General features: G+C 54.3%; 5 protein-coding genes across 5 annotated transcripts; all 5 read left to right on the top strand.

Moving 5' to 3' along the window:
• Positions 1–9,930: 9,930 nt before the first annotated feature.
• On the top strand, positions 9,931–10,347 carry SETTUDRAFT_36612 (uncharacterized protein; the record flags this gene model as incomplete). Its single annotated transcript, XM_008023135.1, has 1 exon — positions 9,931–10,347. One exon carries the CDS (start codon positions 9,931–9,933, stop codon positions 10,345–10,347), a length of 417 nt encoding a protein of 138 aa, XP_008021326.1.
• Positions 10,348–12,507: 2,160 nt separating this feature from the next.
• SETTUDRAFT_36611 (uncharacterized protein) lies at positions 12,508–13,862 on the top strand (the record flags this gene model as incomplete). The annotated part of the gene is made up of 2 exons (XM_008023134.1): positions 12,508–13,695; positions 13,764–13,862. The coding sequence occupies 2 exons, from the start codon at positions 12,508–12,510 to the stop codon at positions 13,860–13,862; spliced, it is 1,287 nt and encodes a 428-aa protein (XP_008021325.1).
• A 3,176-nt stretch (positions 13,863–17,038) lies between these two features.
• SETTUDRAFT_102078 (uncharacterized protein) lies at positions 17,039–21,191 on the top strand (the record flags this gene model as incomplete). The annotated part of the gene is made up of 5 exons (XM_008023577.1): positions 17,039–17,670; positions 17,717–18,463; positions 18,514–20,477; positions 20,529–20,810; positions 20,974–21,191. 5 exons carry the CDS (start codon positions 17,039–17,041, stop codon positions 21,189–21,191), a joined length of 3,843 nt encoding a protein of 1,280 aa, XP_008021768.1.
• A 718-nt stretch (positions 21,192–21,909) lies between these two features.
• SETTUDRAFT_166934 (uncharacterized protein) lies at positions 21,910–23,250 on the top strand. The gene is made up of 3 exons (XM_008023576.1): positions 21,910–22,577; positions 22,697–23,106; positions 23,160–23,250. Exons 1-2 carry the CDS (start codon positions 21,926–21,928, stop codon positions 22,981–22,983), a joined length of 939 nt encoding a protein of 312 aa, XP_008021767.1. The 5' UTR covers positions 21,910–21,925; the 3' UTR covers positions 22,984–23,106; positions 23,160–23,250.
• Positions 23,251–23,582: 332 nt separating this feature from the next.
• Positions 23,583–26,308, top strand: SETTUDRAFT_101713 (uncharacterized protein; the record flags this gene model as incomplete). Its single annotated transcript, XM_008023575.1, has 2 exons — positions 23,583–23,950; positions 24,001–26,308. 2 exons carry the CDS (start codon positions 23,583–23,585, stop codon positions 26,306–26,308), a joined length of 2,676 nt encoding a protein of 891 aa, XP_008021766.1.
• Between the last annotated feature and the right edge of the window lie 649 nt (positions 26,309–26,957).

Genomic DNA, 26,957 nt, shown 5'->3' with positions numbered 1-26,957 from the left:
GACTGCACGCTACACTCGAACTAGGTACTAGTTACTTATTGTTGATAGCCACTTATCTTATGTAACTATGGATTTTCTAGATTATTGCAATAGCTATAGGATTCTAGTTGCTGTATATCCTCCTCATTCAACCTATAGGCTTTAGCCTCTTGACGTTAGGATGTTTAGGCCTCTTGCGTTAGCCTACTTAAAGGAGTTGTTAAACTTCCTCTATTGGAGCTATAGAATCCTTCCTCTAGCAAAAGGAGACTTCTTTAAGCTCTTTTAGAGGGCTTAGGGTATAGCTTTTAGAAAGGAGACTATTATAAGCTCCTTTAAGGCAACTAGCATTAACCTACTAAATGCTAAGGTTATTCTCTAAAAGTTCTAACAAGAGGCCTCTAGTTTAGATAAAAGCTCTTCTTCTGTCCTTAGTAGAGATGATTAGCTTAAAATTAAGTCTATTATACGCTAGGAGGTGAAGGATTTTAATAATAAGGAGGTAAAAAAGCTTCGCTGAAGCCTCCATCACCTCTTAGCTTAAAATAGTATACTTAAAGGAGAAAACTAGGGCTTAAGGGAGGCTCTAAAGGGTAAAAAGAGACACCAAAAGAAGAGCTACACGCTTTAACTCAATAGGCCTAAGGAGTACTATAGAGGAGCTGTCTTTTGGTCTCCTAAGAAGGTTCGCCAAGCCAAGGAGGATAAGATAGAATAATAACAAGAACAACAGCAATTACAATTCTAGAAAGCTGAGAGATCTAAGTTAAGGAGACAAGCTTAATTGTACAAGCTTCAAATAGCCCAGAAGAAGCGTGTTGAGAGAGAGAGGCTCAAGGAGGTGAGAGAGAAGGAGAGAGCCGCTAAGGTGGCTTAAAAGGAGGCTTAAAAGGCAGCCTAGGAGGCTGAAAAAGCTATACAATTATCCTAAAGGGGTAAGCGCAAAGCCTTACAAGGCTCCTCTTAAAAGCAGAAGCGTTAGAAACGTGTTGTTGTTAATTTATCTTATGTACAAGCTAAGGTGGCTGCACTAGCCGTCCTAACTTGGACTACCTACTATAGCCGCACTACTAAGCTACTAAGTAGATATAAGTAGCCTATTATGATTGCAATGCTATAATTACTACAACACTATGAAATCTCGTGATAATAGCGACTGTGGGTGGCTGTACAGCCTCATCTTTTGCAATAGGTTTTTTGGTGGGGTGGGTCATTGCGCGTCCTGAGTCATTGCGCGTCCATGCAGGTTATGTGGTCCCTACTCTCTTCCCTGCTTTCACATCGTGCAGTAGTCGCAGCAGCCGGCCTTTATTTCTTCTTTTCTGTGTCCCCCTCCATACCTTCATACCTTCATCCCGACTTTTTTTTTCTTTTCTTTTTTGTCTCGCCGTCGTTCGTCTACTTACCCCTGTTCCGACTGCCGCTCAGACACTCCCACTCCCACTCCCACACATCCTTCGGGTCCCTCTCCCTCCCTCGCTACCGTGCGGGGCTACATCCACAATCCATACATATACACACCTCGCACAAGCAAAAGTAAAACAAAAAAAACACACGCATACACACACAGAGAGAGAAAACAGAGGCGAGTCCTCCAAAAACGCCGTTTGGTGGGACAAGACCCGCAGCAGCAGCAGCAGCAGCAGCAACAGCAGCAGCAAATAACAGGGTTCACTGAAGCGAAAGAGAAAGAAAAAAAATGACCAAGAGGAAGAAAAGAAAGTTAACAAACATACATAGTCACATACATTGGCTAGCAAAAGTACACCTAGTGAACGAGCAAACGAACCCCATTCCCATACTTAGTTACTTTATTTCAAGTCTGTGTGTCTACACTATCCACAGATGACAGATACGTACGTACGTACGTACGTAAGAAAGTTGTTTTGAAAAATCGCACCAGGGTCCCACACAGTAGTTCTTTTCTTTTTTAAATTTTTTGCATGCTGGTATTTTCTTATTTTTTTCGTTCGTTCTTTATTGCACCACCCTGGTTCTATCCTATCGTGACCCATGCTCTCTAATAACTCTAGCTCTCGCCGTGCCCTAGGCATAGCGTCAGTGTACACACCTACGGACGGACCACCATCGCATGCACATATTCGTTTTTCTTTCCTTTTCCTCAGTTTGCCGCCCGCCCGCCGCCATCAACGGTACGGTACGCGTGGGTTCCGCGCCGCGGTGGCGGCGGAGGCGCCGGCCATGGCGGGTGCTTACTTGCGTGATGCTTGCGCCTTGCTCCTTACGACCTACATGGGTATGGGCATGGCATTTTCTTCCTGCACGAGCGCGGCGAGAAACCCCACACACACCAGATAAAAAAAATAAGCATAAAAAAGGCGGTGCGTTGAACGGGGCCTCGTACTGTGTTTGACATCCGCATGCGTGTATCCATATCTGTGAGTGGGTAAGTAAGTGGGGAGCAAAGACGATACTGACACCGACACTCCCAACTGATTCCTACCTGCAATCCCGACTTTGCACTTGCCCTTGCATCACTCTTGCTGTATGTTTTGATTTTGATTTTTCTTTTTTTTTCTTTTCAGCTAGACCTATATCTGCAAATGAGAAAAAAGGAAACTACTATGTGCTATAGGCATACTTCCCCACCTTGAACGGGGAAGGGGGTGGGGGGCTCCATAGGTGTAGAAGCCGTGTATTTGTCATTCATTCGTTCGTTTGTTTTTGCTTATAGGTGTAGCTGTAGGTAGAGGTGTATATGCAGCACCCCCTCCATGCTAGTCCACTGCCTCCCCCCTGCTCAGTCTGTATAAGGGGCTCAAGTGGATTGGTTTCAGAGGAGATGAGGGGGTCGGACATGACGATGGTGTGATTTTTCCTTGGTATCTCGCTCTCTCTCTCTCTCTCTCTCTCTCTCTCTCTTGATGCTGGGCATACGTCGGTGTGTGTGGAGGTACAATTATCAGTGCTTCAGGATACGTCATGAGTGTGAGGAGGTATTGGCGGCGCAGCGTTGCGTTTGCTTCTTGAGATAGGGGCGTGATTATCAGTTGGCCAGAGAGAGTTTTGCCGCGGTCTCGAGCGAGCTGGAATGACGTATCGATACTTGTGAAAAATTTCTTCTCTCTTATCCATTTATCGTTGACTTGTTCTGTTTTGACGCTGCAAGTCAACACGCATAGTCCCTCTTATGCCGCAAGTGTCCAAACACGTGACTGCGCAGGATGACATGCACAACGCCAACGACGAGACGTTTGTTGCGCAAACTCAAACGTCTCTCAGAAGAAAGTCGTAAATTCCGATGCGATCTAGATGATGTCATGATTTTCCCGGCAGGCTATGCTTTTCTTGACGCACGAGGGCAACCTGTTGCAAACCACGATGCGCGCGCAATCTTTGATCTTGATCTTGATCTCGATCTCGATCTCGATCGAGAACTAAACCACCCTTATAGGTGCAACAGTCAGCGTAAAACAAACATGCCTGCGCTCAGCCGTTGGGGGAGAAAACGTCCACGGTAGCGTGTAATGCCAAATGACTTATTATTATTATTATTATTATTCTAGTTTAACGTCCTTTTTCAGCCCGAAGGGCTATATAAGACGTGTAGGGGCCAAATGACTTAGCTGCAACTGCAAAAGGCCCGAATCTATAACAGAGTGCAACGTTTTACCAGGTAACCGGGTACGCTACCCAATGCTTAGAGATATTAGGTGAATACACCAAGCATTCTTAGCACCGTGACCTTTACCTCGTCATTTTGCACTGGTGCCTTGATTATTAGCAAATGTCTTGCCTCAGTCATGCACTACCGTATATGGCTCTGATGGCCGGCACTTCTCTCTTACCAGTCCACCCCCTGTCAAGGTGCTTCGATACTAGCGGCAGTCCAAGACTTGATGGGCGCTTTCACACCCCCTCTCTACCCTTTCCAGAAGCGAGCATATGCCAACGTACAGATACGAGAGTCCCGTGCTTATCGCGAGATTTTACCATGCCAAGTGTAACTGTGACACTGCGCTCAGGTGAGCTACTTGGATCAGGCAATACTCTACGACGTGGGCGAATAGTAATTAGCGGACGATATTCTTAGCTACTGAGACTGGCGGGGCGAGAAACGACAAAACCTGCTTGGTCAGTACTCCGTCCACATTGTTGTTTCCCGAGTTGGTAAGTCAGAGGACCAAGAAGGTCTCCCCCAAGTCCGAAACACGATGTAAGCTGAGTGCACGCGGGTATTGGCCAAAAAGGAAGGTGACGACAGTTACACTTTTGTAGAGCACACCGTGTCCTGCTACGCACCTGGAGCCGCAAAAGGATTCCGGCTTGAGGGAGAGCCGACAGAGCCTCAATCGGTGTATAGGGTGGAGGAATAAGTCTGCTCATGTCAAGGTCAAAGAGTTACCAAGAGCCTCGCCATTGGTATCCGGCAGTTGCCCTCAGCTCGCCTTTGGACGGGATACCGCCGACCGAGACGCCTCGTTTTTTTCTTTCTTTCTTTCTTCGCAACAGCGAGTGCCAATAGTTGCGGACGTCCAAATTTGGATCATCCAACAACAAAAAGTCTTGGTCCTAACGGTGATGAAGCGAAGAAGTTGCATTGGAGCCCACTCTGGAAGCGCCATATGGTGCATTCATGCCGGCAGCAAGCCAATCCCATGGTGTGCTGTTGCTTGGCGATTCGCCTGTTTGCTGCCCGACGACGAATGCATTGATGCAACAAAGCCAGCCACTCCCACAAACAAGCATACCAAGCTAAGCAGGGCCCCCAATGACCTCGGGACGGCCTCAGCCAGCATGGCCAAGACATGTATGGAGGTCAGATGGCGTGTGCTAGTTGTAGCTAAGATGCTTGGGGGCTAACTGGGCTGCACGTAAGGTGTAAGCTGCAGTAAGCACCCGTCTCTGGAGACTGGTACACGGGACTGATGATGTTGCCAGGAGGGGAAGGGGGGGCTACTGTCTGTATTGATGTGTAATCGTCATCAAAGTCCTTTGTAGCAAGTATAGATAAGCAGTGGATTCCCCTATCCCGTGTTTGTAAAAGTCTGGAGCTTTACTACTCATGTGTCTTCTCAGAAGCGAGCTGAGAAAAACCACAGACCCGCAGACTGGGGCATTGCTTTGTTGAGGACGAGAGAGGGCCTGGAAGATTGCAGGATGGTGACAGATATAAAAAAAAGCAAAAACCGGCATTGCAGATGGGACACGTCGGGCAATTCTTGCATATGCAAAGAGAGCTGTAGCACAAGGCCATGACGATCTGATATGGCCTCGCTTCGCAATAAGCATGGTCAAATGGGCGCCTCGCAAACAGCCTTGATGGTCGCGCGCGCGTTCAAGTATACGAGGCCGTTTGGGTGAAGATGCTGATGAGAGTAAAGGGGAGGGCGTCAAGAGATGCACCTCTTGACAGGAATGGATGGCATGAAACACGGTGATGGAATGACTTGCTGATGATTGGGTTAACGTTAGCCGTGAAAGTGTGGATGCCTGTCGGCCTTGGGAATGGCGAGCCGGATTATTGGCGGGGGGGTTTGCAGACTCGCAGCTTGTCCACCAATATGGATGCACGAACAGCCGAGAAGGATCTGGGAGTCGTCTCCATGACCGACAGCCAAGCGGACTACGACGATTATGGGCGAATAGCGTTTCACTTGTTGTGCGTGCTACTCTGTTGACGGATATTGTGTCAGCGTAGAGGTCGCGCGCAGCAAGGCATCCTTTTGGATGCAGCTTATCAGGTGGTGCTCCAGGCCACGATGGAGTGCAGACTCGCATGGGCGAGTCATGGATAGTCAGCCCTCGACAGCCCCCCTGTCGTCTGGCTGGACGGGTCGATTGAGTGCAAGCAAGCAAAGAAGCTTCGGCAACGGCAAGACAGCAGCGGTCCAAAGCGGACTATCCTCCGACGACAGCAAAAACATTGTACAACGGTGTACCCTGCGTACATCATCGATCCGTGGCGCACTTGCCAGACGGGAAGGCTTTTGCGGGCGTTTATGCTAGCGGGCAGAAATAAGTGGTGCGTCCTGGTTCAGGCAAAGGGACCTGGGACCAGGTGGCTTGAGAAAGATCAGCGAGATCCTGGGTGTGGAGTTGGGATGATGGCGTCCCGCCACACAGACGTATGTATGGTTGCGTGTATGCCTCTGGTGGTGCTGCTGCTGCAGGTACAGTATTAGCCGGGGTGGACATGACGGTCGGCACAGCAGATTTGGGCTTGGGCGTCGACTTTGACAGCTTCTCCCTAGATACGTAAAAGGTAAGACGATTCGTACGTAAACTGTGTGGCCAGGTGGGGGAGAATGGACCGATGGACGGCGAGTTTTGGCCGGGAATAGAGAAGAGGCCAGGCTGAGCCAGGCGGTCTGGGCGGCTGAGGAGAAGGTGCTGCCATGCGCTGGTGCGCAGGATGGAGAAGAGGGAATTGGGGCTAGCGCGTATCTGGCAGAAGGCCTGACCAAGACTAATCATAATCATGGCCGTGTTGGAAGCGTTCCAGAGCGGTTAGAAGCGACAAAACGAGCCGATGAGAGAGGTAGGCCTAAACGCAGTTTGACGCAAGTCGCGTTGGGCCAGCATGGGCACGAGGCAGGGGTTGGCGAGCGAAGGGGCGGTCACCCTGGTCGCGGGCGATTGGGGGGGGGGGGGGGAGCGGAATGCCCAAGGGCTAAACCTTGGGTTGTTTTCTCTCGGCTGCATCACGCAGGAGAAGGAGCTATTGAGGGCAGCGCAGCGCAGCGCAGTGGACCAGAGGGCAGCGTGGGGTGCACAGGACGTCATTTTACAGCGACTCAGTTGTGCAAACAGGCTCATTGTCAAACCACGGGCCAGGCTGGCTGGCGCAATATACTTCCTTGCTAATACTAGAAGCGACGCGTGACGAGGCCATTGACGACGACGGTCCGTGTGGTGAGAGAGCGAGCGAGCGAGCGAACGAACGAACGAGCGAGCTTGGAGGCAGCGAGCCATGGGCCCTGGTGTCGTTCTGTTGGCGGCTGCAGGGAGAGAGAGAGAGAGAGAGAGGGAACGAGAGGATGAGTGCGGCGAGGCGGCCATGGGCTTGCGGGCCATGGGCGAGCAGGTGCGGCTCACAACGTGGCCGCCGGCGGCGCCGCTGCCTTTCGGATGCGGACGACAAGCGAGGCGAGGTTGTCGGAGGGCTGGCGAGCACGAGAGCGGTTTTTGCTTCTGACAGAAGAGGCAGTGCGTCAACGGAAACCCAGGGGGGCGGTTAGGGCGTGGTGGGCGCAATGGGCGCAGTGGGCGGCGTCGGTTAGAGGAACAAGACTCGGGTCCTGGGATGAGGGGGCTTGGCGGTGACGGGGGTGTGTGTGTGCGTGTGCGTGGTGAGGACGAGTTTTTTTGGTTTTGCAGGCCGGCTGCGCTCCAGGGCCAGCTGGGCCCGTGGGGACACGGACACCCCGAACGCCTGAGACGCTTGTGCAGAGATCTGTAGGGTAGAACGGGCGGGACCTTAGCGTAGCCAGCTGGGCGGGGGTGGCCGTTGATCTGGCTTGACGGGCGGCTGATTAGGGGGAGGGAAGGCCGTCACGCCAGGTTGGCGGTGATGGCGTCGAGGATGCGTCGAGGTGCGTCGAGGATGCATGGGGGATGGGCGGAGAGGGAGAGAGAGGAGGGAGAGTGGGTGAGCGGGTGGGTGAATGAGTGGGTGGGTGAGTGTCAGTGACGACGCCAGGGAAGGGGCGACGGACATGCGTGTACAGCTAGTGGGGACAGCAACAGACAGACGGGTGCGGGCGTGCCGTGGGCGATGCGGTCATTGAGCAGCTACCTGAAGGCAGCCCTTTCATCAGGCAAGGCTGCCTGCTATACAGTACACCTACCCTACACGCATACTCACACACCCTCTCTCTCTCTCTCTCTCTCTCCAATGACGGTGTGGTGGGGTCGGCAACGCTGAACCAAACAAGCTCAAGCAGCAACAAGCGCGCCCCCCAAGAACCGGCAGTAGGACGGTGGGCTGAGGCATCCAAGAGCCAGTGTATGCATGTGTCGTCTCGTGCGTGCAAAAGCGTTGTGAGGGTGAGGGTGAGTGAGGGTGTGGGTGGGTGCGGACGTGTGCGAATGCGAGTACGTCTTGTGGGTTGGTTGGTTGGTTGGTTGGAGCAGGCGAATCAGGAAGGCAGCTCCGGCCAACCATCGGATCGCGCCTGCCCTCCCCCCCACCCCCTTGGCGAGACATCGCTTATCCGGGCGCGTGATTGGGTCGAGGGCCCCAGGATCAGGGCAAAAGCTCGCAGGCCCCATCGCAGCTGCAAAACACGCTGAGAGATGAAGGGTCGCGGCGCGCGTTGGTTGCGATGCGCGGGCATGCGCGGCCCCATGTATTGTATTTTGCTTCTGCGCGACGGGTGTGCATGGCAGGGCAGGGCAGGGCAGGGCGGGTCGCGCAGCACATGTCAGTGTGCGGCATGGCAGCAGCGGCAGATGGACCCAGGGGCGGCGGGCTGCGTGTGAATGTAGTGTATCGAGGACAGCTACCGCTACAGCTAGTAGGCTATGTATGGTGTGTGGATGTATGTGTGTGGATGTGGGTGTGGTGTAGCGCTTGGCCCTGCAGGACGCCTTAGCGAGCTGGGCGTCGCAGCGGCTGCCCCAAAACAATGGTCTGTGGCATCAGCCCTTCAGCACGCGGGCCTTGCAAAGCCAGACGAACGTGAAGGCAGAGCAGCGATCGACGGCGGAGTCGTCCCCAGTTCCTTGTCGCTTTGACGTTCCGCCAGCCAGCGCTGGCCAAAACCAGGCCGCCGGGAAAGCGCGCCCTGGCTGCCGCGACGTCGAGCGACACGACCCATCGGGGCAGACCAGAGTCGACGCAGACGTGTGAGGCGTTGCGTGGTGGCTATTGTGGCCATTCTTGCTGTTGTCGTTGCGGCCATGCTTGCTGGTATTATTGCTGTTGTCGCTGTTACGGGTATTCTCGTCGCTGGGCTGGTCGTCGCGACCACCATGGAGCTGGGCTGGGCTGGGCTGGGCTGGGGCTGGGCTGCGACGGGCGGCTGGGGCGACGGGGGGGAGGGGAGGGGCGCCCAAGACGCAAGCGACGGCACCAGACGCGCGCAAAAACAATGGGGTGGAAACGGATTCAATGCAGCTTTGGCACAGGTGCAGGCAAGGCAGGCAGGCACAGGCAGCGCGTCCACGTGGAGATGGGCGCGGGCAGGCCCATCTAGGCAGAATGTACGACGGGCGTCGGGGGGCGGCTGGTGGGTGTGAGAGATTGCGGCGGGCATGGCTGCTTATTCGACCATGGCGCATTGCGCTGCACACGTGCCGCAGCCCAATATACTTTGGCGCCTGATTTTAGACAAGCAATCATCCCGCCGCCGGCCAATGGCGTCGTGGGCCGGCCCCCAGCTCCAGCCTTCCGCACCCACGCCCGGACCGCGTCTGGCCATGGCCCGTGCCCGCCTCTCTCTTCTGCTGCTGCTGCTGCTTCCTCCAGCCTCTCTCGCGCTGGTACTGGACAGGGAACGGGTATCGCGTCGATCAGCCACTTGGCACACACACACAGTCTCTCTCTCTCTCTCTTCCAGGCATGCCCTGCCCTGCCCTGCCCTGCCCTGCCCTGCCCCCCCCCCCTTGCTAGATGGATGGATGTATGGATGGATGGCTGCCCGCGAAACATGCATGCATGCATCCATGTATGTGCAGTCTAGTCTAGTCGAGTCGGGTCGAGTGTAGTGTGGGTGTGGGTGTGGGTGTGTGAGTGAGTGTGTGTGAGTGTGTGAGCTTGTATGTGTGTGTGTGTGTTGATGCCAACTCTTGCTAGGTCTATGTATGCCATCCATCCATCCATCCATCCATCATCATCATCATCATCAGGTGCTGCTCGCCGTCATGGTCCTTCTCGGCTAGCGCTGGGCCCGTTTTGCACAGCGCCATTTCGTCAGCTAACATGCAAAGCGGTAAAAGCACGGCCGCACCAGCACTGGTCGCCGAACAGGAGCGGCTGCAGGGATCATGGCCAGAAGCGCAGCTGGACTCTGCTTGCACTTGTTTCTCGCAGACGCTGCCTGCGGTGGTGGTGGTGGTGGTGGTGGTGGTGGTGATGATGCTGCTGCTGCTGCTGTGACGCCGAGGCTCGCGGCAATGCAGCGTCATGGATGGCGAGGCCGCCTCTCGTGCACGCCTCTTCACCCACGCACCCTATCCACCGACACGGCGAGGCGCGCACTCGCTGCTCGCACCCGCAGTCACAACCACCACCACAACCGCCGCCAACGGCCATTGGCCCGTCCCCCTCTGCAAACGGCGGGCGTGGGCAAAGGGGGGCGCAAAAGGGTCGTCTTTGAGTTTTGGCTTTGTCTCTCTCTGGCCACGGCGACGACGCACACTCTCTGCTCTCTCGCTCTCGCAGCCAGGCGTGCCCCAGCCTAGACCGCGGCCCGTGCGCCCATCAGGCTCTCCCACACGCACACGCACACGCTCACGCACACGCAGGCCACGTCGGCTTGGCGCCAGTCCCGACGCACTTTAGACTTCTTCTCCGGCGCCGCGCTGCTCCTGACCCTTGGTGCGCGCCCAAGACAAAAGCACTCCGCCACATGTCTGTCTCTTGTCGTGCCGCAAGCCTGGGTCAGGAGAGAGCCGCATGCCCACCAAAACTTGCCCATCCAGCCACCCGGCGTCATGTTTGGTCGGCATCAAAGAGTCGCACGGCCAAGGGGAAGGGGAAGGCAAAGGGAGACGGAGGATGGGGGTTCCTGGCGCCATGTCCCAGCGGCTGTCTCTCTGTCTCTCTCTCTGCCTCTCTCTCCCTCTCCATCTCCCTCTCCCTCTGTCCATGTCTCTCCGCCCTCGCCATGGGTGCTGTATGGTCCTTTTTTTTCGCTGCTCTACACACGGCCCGGCGCAAGCCATCATGGCCTCGTCCACCAGGCTGGTCCAAGCCGTCCCGCACGCCAGCTCCTCGTCTGGCTCCGACACACACACATGGCCTGCGCACAGGGTCTGGCTATGGACGGCCTGGTACGTGCTTTCACACATCCACCCACACCCACACCCACACCCACACACACCCACCCACACTCGACACCCCGGTCATGCATTGTAGTGGGCGGCCCCATGCCCGCCTAGCTCTCTGGACTGAGTCTGAACGGTGTGGGTGAATTATTCATTCGTCGCATTGCTTCTGCCGTGCCTCGTTTGCATTGCCTTATTGTGACAAAGTGCGTCTGTGGGTAGCGCTCCCGCCCGACTCACCTGAGGCTGCCTCTTGGCCTCTTCTTCATCTCCCATCCCGATCCAGATCATCCTCAAAAGGCTTGGACGGTCCCTATCGCCTGGTTGAGCCCTTGGTAATCCCAAAGCCCCCGTCCGCCAGTCAGCCACGCGAGCCCGCCAACCCTGACAAACCCACCCTAGCCTTGCCCTACTTACATATACCTAAAGGCCCAGCGCTCTCTCCACTCGCTCGCCCGCACCAAAGCCTCCGCCATCGCTCCTGCCTAGGCCGCCATCGACCTGAGCTTAACACGGTGCGATCGCCGCTCCACGCGCCGCCGACATCTCCACAACCACCACCACCACCACACGCTCTCAAGTGCAAGGCTCATCCTCCCCCCTTCCCCATCCACCACCACCACCACCACCACCCCCGCCAAAACCACCAGTGGGTCTCACGTCTTCAACTCAATCTACACCACACTACCCTCCACCACACAACGTCTTGCAACGCCGCCCGCCCGCCAAACACCACGCTAACCCTCCACTGCTCCTCTTTGCCGCCGCTGCCCAGAGCACTGGATCCCCTCCACCATCCCCAAAAAAGTCTATAGCCTCCAAGGCAACCACCACCAGCCCGCCTCCTCACACATGAGCCACTGTCGTTAGACCAACCCTCCCCTTCCCCAATTCCTTCCTACACAGATTCTGTGTAACTGCACCTCCCCCCCCCAGTAGCACCACGTCTGCGCGACCAGGACTTCGGGCCCTACCCACCACTTTGTGTCCAACACCACCACAGTTTCACCAACATCCGCTTTTGCTCTCTTGTACGCCCCCTCCATCCTCGACTTGCCACGACAAGCACCACTAACACGCCCCAGCGACTGAGACTTTTTGAAATTTCTTTACGGCCAGACGTGCGTACATCGGTATCACCACTCGCCCGAACCAGCGCAGGTACCATTACTGGGACCGTTCGTTCAACTGCACCCATCTCAGAGGCATTCGAAGCAGCCATTAGCCCTTGAGACGCAACCAACGAGAGAGAGAGAAAAAGAGAAATCAGCCCCCGGCGCTCCATTGCTACTCCATAGACCGCTTCGCCATTTTTCTACTTGAAGGTCCTTTCACCTGTTTCTTCTCCCACATCATCACCTCTCGCACTTCACGCTTGAGCTACAAGCCATCCCATAGCCTTCACGTGGGCCGCATTAGTCTAGTACTCGCGACTACACCCACCCCGCCGTTTGCAGCGTCACAGCTGCAATCTTTCCCAAGCCCCCCTTCCCCTCATCCAAAGTAGGTGGGTCAATAGGACCTACCCGCGACACAACCGCCAACGTGGCTGCTGCCGTGGCTCATCCGTCTTCCATGCATCCTGGGTCTGACCCAATGGGTGTACCTCCCAGCTTTGCAGCGCGGAGACCTCACGCCCAGCAGCTCGGCAGCTTTGAGCTGCCCCCGCCACCGATGCACAAATATCCCTTCAACAGCACCGTTACCGCTTCACAGTCGCCACAGGCCCCGGCCACGATTGCCAGTGTGGGCAATCTCCTGACTCCGCCAAACACAAACCACAGCGATGTGATAAGCTCGTCAGGAGTTTCGACTGCCGGCCCCCAGTACTCGACAACAATGGCCTATTCAAACGGCCAATACATGTACTCTCCCCCAGCCCAGCCATCGGCTGCCCACTATGGCTACTCGGCTGCCCACCACCAACAAAACCAATACGCTCAGACCCGAGGAGGTATGTTTGCTCCACCGCGTGCCGACGGCCAGATCGGACGGCAGGACTCACTCGGCAAAGGGCTGAATCCGCCACCGTATGAGATGAACCAGCAGCTTCCCCCTTTTACGCCTTCGTCCAACGGATCCAGCATGCCCTCAATATCCACACAGCCGCAGCAGCAGCAGCAGCATCACCACCACCAGCAGATGATGGGTGCCCAAACACCCGTCTCGTCGTCCGCACCTCAGCAGTCTCCCGCACTCAGCCAGGACTCGTTCAGGCCGCCTCAGCCCCCCACCCCTACCTACAGTTACCATAGCTCGGGAACCCCTCAGCATTCCAACTTTCCCTACTCGACGGGCCCATCACCAACACTGAGCCAACAGCACAGCCCCATCAGCGCTGGTGGATCCATGCAGCGAATGTCACCAGCCGTGTCGCAGGGCTCCATGCCATCAATACCGTCCAACAACCCCGCACAGTCGCCATACCAGTACCAGCAGCGCCTGCCTCTACAGTACGGTGGAGGCCAAGCGCCCGTCTTTTCCAACGTGCAAAACCCAGCCGGCGGCCTTGCACTGGTTGGCGGACATCCCGCCATGATGTCTGGCTTCAACAGTGGCCACGCTGCGGCTATGCCGCACTTCATGGGTCACCCCCAGCACCAGCCACCGACTGCCAACGACCGTCCCTTCAAGTGCGATCAATGCCCACAGAGTTTCAACAGGAATCACGATCTGAAGCGACACAAGAGGATCCACCTCGCCGTGAAGCCGTTTCCTTGCAGCCACTGCGACAAGAGCTTCTCAAGAAAAGACGCGCTCAAGGTACGTCTGGCCTGACACAATGGCTCCTGCATACATACACATACACAGATTTGCTGACACAAGCACAGAGACACATACTAGTTAAAGGCTGCGGAAAGGCCGCTGGCGACGATGCCAAGCGCGAAAGCCACTCACCAAAGGCGGACGATTTGAAGTCACACTCATAGTCAACCAGCGCTGCGTCGAGAGGGCCTGCTTCGCCATGTACGCCCTGGTCTTTTCACTTCTTTTCTCCTGTATTATTTACCACCATCTTATGCGTCCTTTCCCCTGGTTTCGGCGTTTTCAGCATTCGGGGAGCACCACGTTACCTTGGCTGCAAGCATTCCGGTCACGACTCGTCATGTTTTGATGTTCTTTTTTTGTTTATTTTTTCCAACGGGAAAGGGTCGGCCTCGGGACATGCAAAGGGAGTTCATCTGATTTCTTCTTCTTCTCTCGGTATTCAGGGTCTTCAACGCGCATTTTTTCTTGTTCCTCATCACGTCACTTTCAATCCCTGTTTTTTTTATTCTTTTATTTTTCTTTTCTTCTCATCTATTGCCATGTTTCGGAAACGCGTATACCTCTTACTCGTCTTGATTTGCCCCGTCTCTTTTTGGGGGGGTCGGGTTGGGCGTGGGGGGGACCCTGGATTCTCGGTGTATGTATCAGGTACCATGTATGGCACAAGGATGTGTGTGGGATGTTTTTTCTTGTTGGTCTTGTTCGTGTTGCTTGCGCCATTTGCGTGTGTGTGTGTGTATGTGTGCGTGTTTTTTGTTTTTATTTTTGGTCGCGAGTAGTGAGTGTGTTATGCGCGTTCCGCTTGTTCGTCTGCGAATTATGCTATGCTTTGGGTTTTGCTTTACCGGAACGAGAGGGCTCCCGGGCTGGGATTCCCGGTCCAGGGTATGTTTGGGAAGGGGGAAGGGGGCGCATGGCATGGCATGGCTTCGGTTGGGCTCTCGCTCGCTCTCTTGATTGCGGGGAGTGTAATGTTTCAAGGCGGGACACGACAGGTTAACTCTCCGGGCGCACTTTTGGCCCGAACCGCGCACATGGTTGCCTAGGCCCCATTCGAAGCATAAAGCAAAAAAAATTAAAGGATATTTTCTCATCCCGATGGCCTTTTTCATGCTTTCGTCCTGATGTCTTCCTTTCCTCCCCACCACGAAAAAAAAAACGACACAAAGTTTATTCATGCGCGCTCTCGCACCCATGCATGCATGCGCCGGCACATGCTCACATCCATGTCTTATACTTTATCCCATGCTCTCGCCGCTGCGCGCGCACACACCCAATGTTTCCTTTGCCTCTGTGTATTATCATGGCAGCGAATGAATTATCATGCATGTTCCACACACCTCGTCTCGTACGTAACCAAGAAAGAATGAGCACGCGGGGGTCACGGCCGGGACGCCCATCTATGGCGCACACCCATGCACATAACATAACATGTTCCTGAACGAGCCTCGAGCACGAGCCTCGCCAAAATAAAAAAAAACAAGACCGGACGATGCGTTTAAGGTTTCTTGTTTAAAACCCATGTACCGGGACCGCGTCTTCCCTTCTCTGCCCTTCTTCCCACATCCCCGCCTTTGCGATGCGTTGCGCGCGTCCCCGGCATCTTCCGGTGCACTTGGACGTGGGTACGGAACTTGGCTGACCCTTGTCCACACACACACACACACACAAACTTGGCTACTCTTACTGACGGGGTTACTGACTGGGGTCATTGCTCGCTGCACACTACGCAGGCTAGCCAGCCACAGCCACGCCGCTTGGACGCTGGCCTTTATGCTGACCGATTCGACTAGATTGTTCAACTTTGCCTTTGAACTTTATCGTATTGTTGTGGATTTTGTGTATGTATATACGGTACGTATATGCGCTGTGTATATACGCTACTTATGGATAGATCTGTGTCCCCTGCGCCTTACTACTTAGTCTGATGATGCTGATGCTGATGCTGATGCTGACCATGATCGTGATGATGACTGCCATCTCGAAATAACCACCACCACCACCACCACCATGGCGCCGATGCCGATGCCGATGCCGATGGCCATGATAACGCCGACAATAGCAAGGATACACATACAGACAAACCGCGTTTCTCCTCCCTACCTTAGTCAGGCGGTGTTTTTTTTTCCTTCTCTTTTTGAAATCACTCCGCGACGCTGCTAACACACCTGAGGCCTCTGCTTTTGGTACTCGCTGTGTTTTGTTGTGTGTTTGTGCCTGCAAAGCCGGGCACAAGTGAGGCGTGCCACGGGGCGTTACAACACTGAGGTATATATTTCCTTGGTGTGTGTGTGAGGGGGGAGACGGGGTTAAATTTTTTCTTTTTTCTTCTTCTTCTTCTTCGTTTCTTTTCTGCGGCTGCCCAGCGAAACGGATATCGATTGGGACATGTGGATGGATGGGGGAGGGGCAGAGTCTAGACTTGGTTTGGTGTGTTTTGCAATGGGTGGTGCAGTGGTTTCTGTGCTTGCTTGGTGTCTGCCATGCATAGTTTCTCTGCTTGATCGTGCTGAAATTCATCCTTTTCTCCTTCTTGCATGCTTTTCTGTGATGCATTATTTTTCTCTTCTCGTGCGTTGGCGCTGTGTCTCTTCTCTTGCGGTTTGACTTGCAGTGGCTCTTGGAAAAAGACAGAGGGCGACTGTTGCTTAGTCCACGTGATTGGAGGCATGCACTCGTGCTATCATGGCAAGAAAGGCATTACCTCTCATGTCGTCAATATCTCAGCATCAAGTTCGACTTCCACCATCAATCAGAATCCTTCTACCTGCTTCCAACCAATGCCTCCGTTGCGTGATTCTAGATGCTCATATCCGCTGCTCCTCGACTCACCACAGACGCCTTCCTCTCTCTGAAAACATGGCGAGCCCGCTCTTGCCACTGCGCGTTTGCATCCATGGCGCCTCCAGGGTCCGTCTGTGCACAAACTTGCCCTCCCACCTCCAGATATCTTCACCCTCAGTGCTCGCATAGCTGCTTCACCGTATGCATCCAACTACTTGTTAGCTTTTGAAGCCAGAACAGACTCAATTGGCATCGCACTCCTGGCCCTCTTTCTCTTACCCGCCCTGTCTACTGCCTCGCTTGGCCTCGACTATCGGGCGCCCTCACTGTCAACAGCGATAACCAAAACACCCATCTTGCCCATGGCGCTTGTCTGACGCCACTCACTATAGCCAGCTGCTTTATCACGACACCGCACTACTGGCTTCTTTGGCGTTGGCGCAAACTTGCTTATCCCGTACATTTTGACTGGCAGACTCTTCCGCTATCATAGTCAATACTGCCGCACTACTCGAGGCCCCACCTTGACAACTGCACTCATATATCCAGCAGCATGGACTCTGCATTCCTTGGCCGGCCGCCGCTCCGCCGACGCGCCCTTGGAGACGGCACAAATCGTGCAAACGAGGGCCCACGCAGCCAGCGACGTGACGAAAAGCACGACAGTGCCCATGTGCCATCCGCCTCGCCCCAGCCGCTCCCGCACAACGAGTCTATCGTCCCAAATGGCTCTCTTTCCATCCGCCACGAGCAAGCTTCTCTGGAAAACAAGCATCTTTCTGCTGTTCAGGCCCACGATGGTCGCCCGCCTAGCTCCAAGCGCGACTCTGAGATTTCCAACACCAGCACCAATGCCTCTAGCTCGAACCGCCGCCGCAAGACACACATTGGCCCGTGGCAGCTCGGCAAGACCATTGGCCGCGGCGGCTGCTCGCGTGTGCGGCTGGTCAGACACTCTGGAACCGGGCAGTACGGCGCTGCCAAAATCATCTCCAAGGCCACAGCCGAGAAAGTGCGTGCTTTGAGCCTGGCCAACCTCATCAAGAGTGCCGAGCAGGATCCGACGCTTTATTCTGATGGCAAAGTAATTCCCTTTGGCCTAGAGCGTGAGATTTGCATCATGAAGTTGTTGGACCATCCCAACATTGTCCGTCTGTACGACATTTGGGAGAATCGAGACGAGCTGTAAGTGCACATCACCAATTTGGGGTTTAAATCTGACAAGTATCAGCTACCTCATCATGGAGTTTGTTGAAGGCGGCGAGCTCTTCAGTTACATCCACGAACAGGGCGGCTTGATCGAAATCCACACTGTACATATCTTCCGCCAGATCATCGCAGCCTTGATCTACTGCCACCGAATCAATATTCACCACCGCGACCTCAAGCCTGAGAACATACTGCTGGATAGAGATACCATGACAGTCAAGCTGGTCGACTTTGGCATGGCTGCTCTGCAGCCGGCTGGAAAGCAGCTCACCACACCTTGCGGCAGCCCCCATTATGCAGCCCCCGAGGTTATCAAGACTACATCCTACGATGGCGGAAAAGCAGACGTTTGGAGTTGTGGAGTCATCCTATTCGTTCTCTTGACAGGCACGCCTCCCTTCAACTACTCGGGCGACGACCGTCATTTGAAGCATCTGTTTCGCGACATTGCAGAAGCCAAGTATGTCATGCCCGACAACATCTCTAAAGAAGCCCAGGATCTGATCAAGAGAATATTGGTGCCCGAGCCAAAGCGCCGTATATCCCTTGAAGAAATCTGGAATCACCCCTTCTTGCGCAAGTATCAGCAAGAGCTGAATTTCCATGGAGAGAACGCTCATCTTGATCACTGGACTGGCCCCCTTCCTGCTATAGCAGATTGGGTACCGTTGAACCGAGCCACGATTGATCGCGAGATTCTGAGATATCTGCGTACGCTCTGGCACAGCGAGAAGGAAGAAACTGTGATCCAAAAGTTGATGAGTAATGAGTAAGTCATCTCCATGCATTGCCCACGCACATCACTAACTTTGGCCATAGACCAAATCAGGAAAAGTACTTTTATTCTGCACTTCGCAAGTATCATACCGACCAGTTGGAGAATTATCAGCCGAGCGCTCATCATGCTGTTGCGCATTCCAACAGCGATCACCATCACAACACGCGTTATTCGCCTACGCGCTTAGACATTGCAAAGCTCCCGTCGAAGCAGCATAACCGTTCACAGTCTGCGTATTCGATCCTCAACAATGAACATCTCTACTCGAAGCACAGCCTCTATGAGTCGCCAGCTTCCGAAGCGAGCTACGACCCCTATCGAGCCTCGAGACAGCCTGTAATTCCTGTTCCTGGGGATACGCCATTGAGCCAGAATGTCACAGTGCATCGCAGGCACAGCAACCGTAGTGAAAAGCCGCGTCCTACCACAGCCCTGGGACACCGGACAGGTAGCTCATTGCGCATCCAAGCTCTGCGGCATAGTTCCAAGCGTAGTTCTGCAATGTCACGCGGCTCCTCAAGTCGGAGCAGCCCATCTCACCGCACTATTCCTGTTCAGCGACACTCGATGTCACGGTCGTCTTTGGCAAGCTCGCATTGGCCTAGCAGTCCACCTGTCATTCCTCGCGCTGGCGGTATAGGTAAGCGTGGTGTGAGCTTCTCGCATCTACGTGACCGTCGGTCGTCGGCAGCTACAGCCAGCAGTTGGCAGACTGAAGTTGGGTCTTGTGCCGATTACATGTCTCATAGGCCTCACACATCGACCGGGTCGTACGGACCAGCCACAAGGGCAAGCACTGCTCGATCGAACGCCAAGGCAAAAGTTCCCGTTAGCACGGAGATTCCGCGGTTGAAGCTTCGTAAGCCAGAGAGTCCCACCAAGTACATTCAGGGTGAGGTCCGCAAGGTCAGCATGGAGCTGGGAAAGGTCATGGAAGAAGCTTTCAATCGATCGTCGGTCGGTTCAAGCATTCGGTCAGGTACAGATGCCTACCACAACACCTCCCAGTATGACAGCCCACCCACATCCTTCTCCAATACACGAGATTCGGGCGCCAGTACACTGGCCACTACTCCAGGTGCTAAGATGCTGTCTGGAGAGCGGCCACTACCGCCACTGCCCGCCGAGACGCCAAATACCTTTGTTCAACGAAAGCTGGCAGAGACACGTGCAGAGATTGCTCGGAGGCTCCATGAAGATGACAGCACCGAACATTTCAATGAAATCCTTGAGCATCTCGATCGCTTAATGGTGCCTGCAGCCGTTGGAACCAAGCGTATCGCTTCTGCACCTGCAAAGTCGCCTGAGTATGGACCGCTACATGTGATCCCAGAGGAAGTGAAGACCGATAGTGGAGACGGGTTTGGTAGCCTGATCCCCCATTACCGTTCTGTCACTGACCCTGTTAGACCTCAGGGACGCCGTTTCGTACCCGAACAGCAGCAGACGATTCGCATCGTCGATGGATCGCCCACTCGTGTCGCGCCTCTGAATATCCGCAAGCGGAGCGGTGCAAGCCTCAAGTCAACCAAGACTATCAGCGAAGCTACTGTTGCACCACCTCTTGGCTCTTACGATCACTCTACTGTTAGACCGTACCAAGATGTACAGAATGAGTTGCCTATAACTCGTACGAATAACGTCGCTCCTGCGCTCGAAAAGCAGAACACCGTGGTCAAGAAGAAGAAGTCGTTGTGGTTTCGTCGAAATGCAGATGACAGGGAGCGAGACCAGAATGAAAAGGAGAACGAAGTCAAGAAGAAGCAATCGAACGGGCTGCTTCAGATTCCCGAGGCGTGGCAAGGTCTCGACGACCGCCTCAAGAACGACCCTGCTCCCTTGACGAAAACCGGTAGTCTTAAACATAACCAAAAGCAGTCAAACGGAAGCAATGAGAGCGAATTCCCCATGCGCAACGCCGATGGCACGACTCGCAAGGGCTTCTTTGCATTCTTTGGAAAGAAGTCCAGGGACGAGAAGGCGAAGAAGCCAATGGACCTAGGAGGTGAGCACAGAACGTGCCTCTATGCGTATGCATACACTGACATCTCTTCAGGAGTCAACTTTAGTTCCTCTTCCATTTTATCCAACTTCGATCTGGGTCCCGGCAGCAGTAACGATGCAGCCCGCACCGGCCCGCCTGAGATGCAGATGAACTGGTTGTCTCACTTTCTGCACATCAAGCCTGCTAGCAAAACCCTGTGTTTCCAAATCGGCCGTGGCAAAGTTCGTCAAGACCTTGTCCGTCTGCTGCGTGATTGGCAGCGTTTCGGCGTTCACGACGTGTCATTGGATCGCGAGTCGAATTCCATCAATGCACGCATTGACAAGAATAATCGTAAGTTCATACTGGCATCCCACGCATCCTTCTTGCTCAGTCAGTGGCGTTCACAAAACTGCCGCTTTGAGGTTGAGGTTCTGAGGGCAGAGCTTGTCCTGCGATGTAATGCTGCTTTTTTGTTCGTGCTATGGAGGAACATGCTGACACCAGACACGCGTAGACCTGAAGATCAAGCCTGTATCCTTTGTCATTGAACTCTTTGTCGTACTCGAACACGGGCGCCGCGCCAACCTCTGCCTCGCGCGGTTCACGCAGACACGCGGTGCAGCCTCCAGTTTCCGCAAGGTGGTGGATATTGTTGAAGACGTGTGTCGCGCTCGCTGCATGCTGGTCGAGGACGAGCAAAAGAGGGCTTCGATGATGGAGGTCTTGGGCTAGGATACCGAGATGGAGGGGGGAGATGATACCGGTTGCTTGGATACCAGATGGCATACTTCCTCTTTATGGCCTTAGAGATTGTGTGTTGACATGGGTCATTTGTTTGGGTGTGGCATGACTGGAGGACGATCTGCATAAGCATACAGCACACAGTACTGCATATCGACGGAGAATGTTGGCTACTTGCACACGATACCCCCGATAGGGCTTACTGCGACATTGACAGCGCGACATGACGACGTATCAGGCCAGTATCCCCATGGCTGTGCTTCAGTAGCACTTGAAGCGGGTCCCTCTCTTCTGACCTTTCCATCAAGCATCTTTTTTGTTCCGTCGACGATCATTGTAGCTAGTACGTAAAACAGTAATAATGTTTTGTACTTGCTTTGTTGTTTTCGGGGCGCATCAAGTTGAGCGTGGAGTTGATAGTACCAGTCGACGGAAAGTTGTATAGATGTAATGCATAATTGCAATGATGGATTTGTGCGATGCAGTTATTGCGATAATAGTTAGTGATTCTTTAACTAAGAAATGTCCACTATGTGTGAGTATATCGCAGGGCTGGACGTCTAGTTGAAGACAGATGCCACTCAAGTCGAGGTATCAGTGAGTGCCAAGCCGCTAGAGATGAGCCTCGGTGAGTTAATCCCTGTCGCCAGCTTGAGATATCCTCCAGCACATGCGGCGCAGAACTCGTCTCGATAACAGCCTTGATGGCAAGTATAAACGGCAAAATGTCTCGAGCGCGCATTCTCTTCAATCGCACACCCTTCACATCCTCGTGCCAAATCGCCCGCCAGTCCCTCCGCCATGCCCGGAACACGCCTGCCCTTGAACTCCCCCTCCAGTCCCGCATCCGCTGGTCCTACTTCTGGTACGCCAGCATCCTCGCCCTGGGAATCACCACTGGCATGGGCGCCCGCCACTTTGCCGCGCCCCTTGGTCTTCCTGAGCCCGGCACGCACGACGACGCGCTGATTCTGGACTCGCTCCGCCGCGACATTGACGCCCTCGAGATTGTGCAGTCGCTCCGCTCCCAATCGTACAATCTCCACACCGACACGGCGCTGCGGTCAGGCCCGGGCCTCACGTCTGAGCCGCGGCCCGGAAGCCGCAAGATCTCGGCGTACAAGGGGTGGTTGGAGCTGGACTTGTCGTTTGGGCGCGAGAACGACGGCAACAAGGGCGTGCTGGGCGCCATGGGGGGCGCGCGCGGCCTGGGCGTGCAACGCGCATTCTGGAATGCAGAGACGAGGGAGATGGTGGCTGTTGTGTGGATTGGAGGCGCGTTGAGTGGCTGGCCTGGTGTTGCGCATGGGGGTGCCATAGCTACCATTTTCGAAGAGGTGTTTGCCAGAATGGCAAAGGGTCCGGATGGGTTTGTGGGTATGTATAGCAGTTTGATGTTTTGCTCTTTTGATTCCCGATTCCTACGCCCTGAATTGGTTTTTATGCATATCTCTGTGTGTAATTTTTGTGTGTGTGTGTGCTAAAATCTGGTATAGAGCCTCGCCATCGTCCAGACTCGCTTTCATTGACCTACGCAAAGCCCACGCACAGTCTCGACTTTTATATTATCCGCGCTGCCTTTTCAAAGCCAGACCTCCCGCAGTCGGAGCCCCCGCCTGAGCCACAGTCGCAGCCTACCAAGAGCTGGTTGGCGTGGTTGTCGCCGAGCAAGGATCTCACAAAGAAGAAGACTGGCGCTCCTGGAGAGGAGATTACAGGCACGCTGGAGAGTGTCCAGGGAAGTTTGTGTGTAAAAGCCAAAGCGACGTTTAATCGCTTGTGAAGAGTAGTCCTGTGGTGGTGTTGCTGATGAAGATACCCGGGGTGAAAAGTGCGTTGTTGGATAAGTTTGTTACTTTTGTTGTACATGCATGCGTATGGGATGTGCTATGCGGATATGTGACTGGTTCGTTTTATCCAAAGACTCTTACCTGCCCATCTTTTTACTGAAATTACCAGTCAGCAGCGCAGTGCCAGAGTGGACTTTACGTAGACTTTGTGTAGAAGTAACTGCCGCAATATGCTTTGATGCAAGTTGTGCTTGCATGACGGATACCTGCAACTACCCAGTAGCACATGACTCCTGCTTTGACAGACTTGCTCAGCTAGCCCGGCATAAACCCGAGCTTGTGATTGTCTCGGACATGCACCTTTCACTCTTCATCTAGCTCGCTCGCTCGCTCGCTGCTCTCTCCGCCACTGTCTCCAAAAGCCGTGCAATGCTGTTTGCACATCACGCCGAATCGCTGATACTACACTCTGTTCCGACGGGCTCAATCTGAATATCTACTTTACTTCTCGTCTCGCAACTCCACGGCGATTCGTACAGCGGTCCGCCACAGTTGAGGTGATACAGCTGCAGAGGCGTTACTACCCGACAGCATGCGCATGCAAGAGTACGCTTCATTTCTGGTGGCGATTTCCCTGTCGGTCTTTCTATTTGCCAGTATCAGCGTCGCCCACGAAGTCGAGTACGTGCCTGCATCCATCAACGGCGTGCGCGTGCGAGTAAGAGACGACCGGCAACCCTCGCTCTACACAACCGACTATGGAGATTGCCTTGGCGAGAGTGCCATCAACGTGACGCGGTTCGACGCAGCATACTACCGAGACAACATGACGATTGTGTTTCATCTCGCGGGCGAGACGGCCTTGACGCAGGACGACATCATGATGAACATTGGCGTTTTTGCATATGGCGAGAGCCGGTTCGACTTGACGTTTGACCCGTGCAATGCCAACATGTGGAGGTAATTGCCAAATACTCACAGCAAAGGAAGCCACACTAATTGTACTGCAGTGCCTGTCCCGTTCGAGCGCGAGTCCCGATCGAGGCCGCGGGCGTCATACCAATTAGCCAGGAAGACGTGGCCGGCATCCCGGAAGTGGCACTTGGCATTCCGGATTTCGAGGGCCAGGCGGTCCTGCGTGTGTTCTTGAATTCGACGCAGAGGGAAATTGGCTGCTTTGCGGCGCAGATTACAAATGGGTGTAGTTTTCAGCAGCAAGCGGCCGTCAGTACGATGCTGGGGGGTTTCACGCTGCTGGCTGTGGTGTCGTCGTTTGCGACTGCCGCGTATGGCTCGGATATACTCGACATGCGTAGGCATTACGCGCACTCCATGTCTGTGTCTGTGGTGGTGGGCGTATGGCAGCATATTTTCTACAGCGGAGCACTGTCGATGAACTGGCCCAGTGTGCTCGTGGCGTTCTGGAGCAACTACGCCTGGGCCGGCGGCATGATCTACTACGAGCCCATGCAGAACATGATCAACGACTTCATCGGCTCCAACAAGGGCAACACGTCGCATGTGGGAGCTGCGGGGACGGGCGAGAGCAATCCGCATATCGGAGGCGGAATCGACATTCACCAAATCTACACGCGGAAAGCCGTGCCTGGCCAAGTGCAGCTTCAGACTGCTGCGCTAGCAAAACGCCATCTCGTCGACGCAAGTACCGGGTTCAAGTACTACGGTCTGCCGCTCAAGCCTGGACTGCCGCTTCCGGGAAATTATTCGGGGTTTGCTGGTACGCTGGCGACGCAGCGGATTCCAGCGAGCAACGCCTTTATGACTGGATTACTCTGGCTTCTCGTCCTGATGTCATGTGCCGTTGTCTGCATACTTGGCCTCAAAGCAGGCGTCGAGTGCTTGAGCAGTGTCCGGATCGTTCGCCAGGACCGCATCACGTACTTCCGGCAGCACTATCGAGCGTATATTGCAGGAGTGCTACTGCGCATGGTGCTCATGAGTTTCTTCATGATGGCGTTCCTGGCCATGTTCCAGTTCTCATACTTGGCTTTGTCGGGCCCCGTTGCGGTAGCCTGTGTCGTCTTTGTCGCCGTGGTGTTTGGTGTCGGCAGCGTTGCGGCGTATGCTTGCTTCTCCAGGCTGCGCCTCGGGAAATACGTGTCTGAGCCGGATCGGCTCAACGTGGCCAAGCGGCGGTTGTTCAGGATGATACCCTGGTGCAGCATCTCGAGGGACAGTGAGAGGCCGCGTTCAGAAGACAATGTATATCTCTGCTCCATGCCGTGGTGGCGGATACATGCCACGGCAGAATGCACATGGATGCATTCTGACGAGGGATACACGGCAAAGTTTGGATGGCTGGCCTCACGCTACAGGAGGCGGCGATGGTGGTTTTTTGTCGTCTGGCTCTTCTACGAGTTCTTCCGAGCTGGGTTTCTGGCAGGAGCATCCAGTGAGCCCATGGTGCAGGTCTTTGGTCTCCTGGCCATCGAAGCGATTGCATTCGTCATGTTCATGGTGCTCCGCCCTTTTGAGGGCCAGCGTCTAAATGCCATGGGTGTATATCTCCTCGGGTTCAGCAAGGTCAGCACTACGGCGCTGTCGGCAGCGTTGGATGCACGGTTTGGTCTTGGTCGGATTCCTGCAACGGTGATTGGAATCGTCATCATTGTTATCCAGGGCCTTTTGACTGTCGCTCTGATGGTTCTTGTATTGATTGGTGCGGCGTCGAGTTACATGTCAGTCGTGCGCAATCGCACGGAAATCAGGCCACGGAGCTGGAACCCAAGTCGAGAAAAGTACTTTGGGCACATGGAGTCGGCGGAGCAGGATGTTGGACGGCCAAGCCCGCGCCGGGTATCGGTGCACTCGATGCCGGAAGTACCAAGGGCGCCGTACTTTGAGGTCAAGCAAGTGAAGCGGATGGCCAAGATTGAGGACGAAGACGACGAGTTTATGGAGGAGATCAAGCGCGAGCCATTGGCGAATCAATTGCATGGCCGGCCAGGGCAGGGTAGCAGAAGAGGCAGCGTCCAATCGCGGGCTTCGTCGTCGAGCTTTCCACGGGCAGCGCGGTTGCACCGTGCAAGCTGGAGCACGCAAGATTACCATGACGCAACTGGACGGCGGCGCGACCGGGCGCTGAGCAGCACTAGCACGAGCACGCGACTAGGCGAGGATACCGAGATGAAGCCAAGCACGAGTGCCAGTGGGGCGTCGAGACGGACGGATACTCCCGTCATGGGACATGGGGAGAGCAGGGCAGCGAGCAGGCTGACGTGCATGTCGCGGGCAAGTTGGAGGCCCCGACTGGAAGCCAGCATGCGCGAAGAAGATGTAGCGTCGCCCCGAAGATGAGATGAAGCATGGTAGCGTCACGTGAGTGGTGAATGACTATACGCAGTGAGAGTGGTGGACAATACAACAACAACAACAACAGCAGCAGAGACGATACCCGAATGCATCCTCAGACAACAGCTTTGGACCAGATTAAGGCAGTAGTTCTAGGGCGGACGGAACATGATTGGCCCATACGTTACAGTCTATCTGTACCCAAGACAGCATCAGTGGTGAGCATGGATTGGCCTTTGGTTATCGGGTGAATATGCGTATTAGATGGGGGATAGATTGCTTCATTTTCTGGACGGCATGGAGTTAGAGCGTGTCGAGGGCATGTCGAGGGGGGGCTGCTCCGGAGATGAAGGCTGTATCTGATTTAGGGCGTTGGATGTGGTTTATCTTATAAATCAGACGCTCCGCCTATAACGCTAGTTTAACACTAACGCCTAGCGTCTTTACTGGAACTTCTACTTACTTCTAAGCTTATTATATATAATTATATAAAATAATTATAAAAGTATAAGTAAAGTATTTAAAAAATATTAGTTTCTACTTTAGTAAAAATTAAACTAAATACTGAAGATTTCATTACATATATATCAATGTCTTATTATTATTATTATTATTATTGTTCCATTAGAGTCTAGTGAGCTCGAGGCTATGTAAG

The sequence above is a fragment of the Exserohilum turcica genome (assembly GCF_000359705.1).
Source record: "Exserohilum turcica Et28A unplaced genomic scaffold SETTUscaffold_10, whole genome shotgun sequence".
Lineage (NCBI taxonomy): Eukaryota > Fungi > Ascomycota > Dothideomycetes > Pleosporales > Pleosporaceae > Exserohilum > Exserohilum turcicum.
Note: the sequence above shows the minus strand (reverse complement) of the source record. Positions and strands in the feature narration are given on the sequence as shown.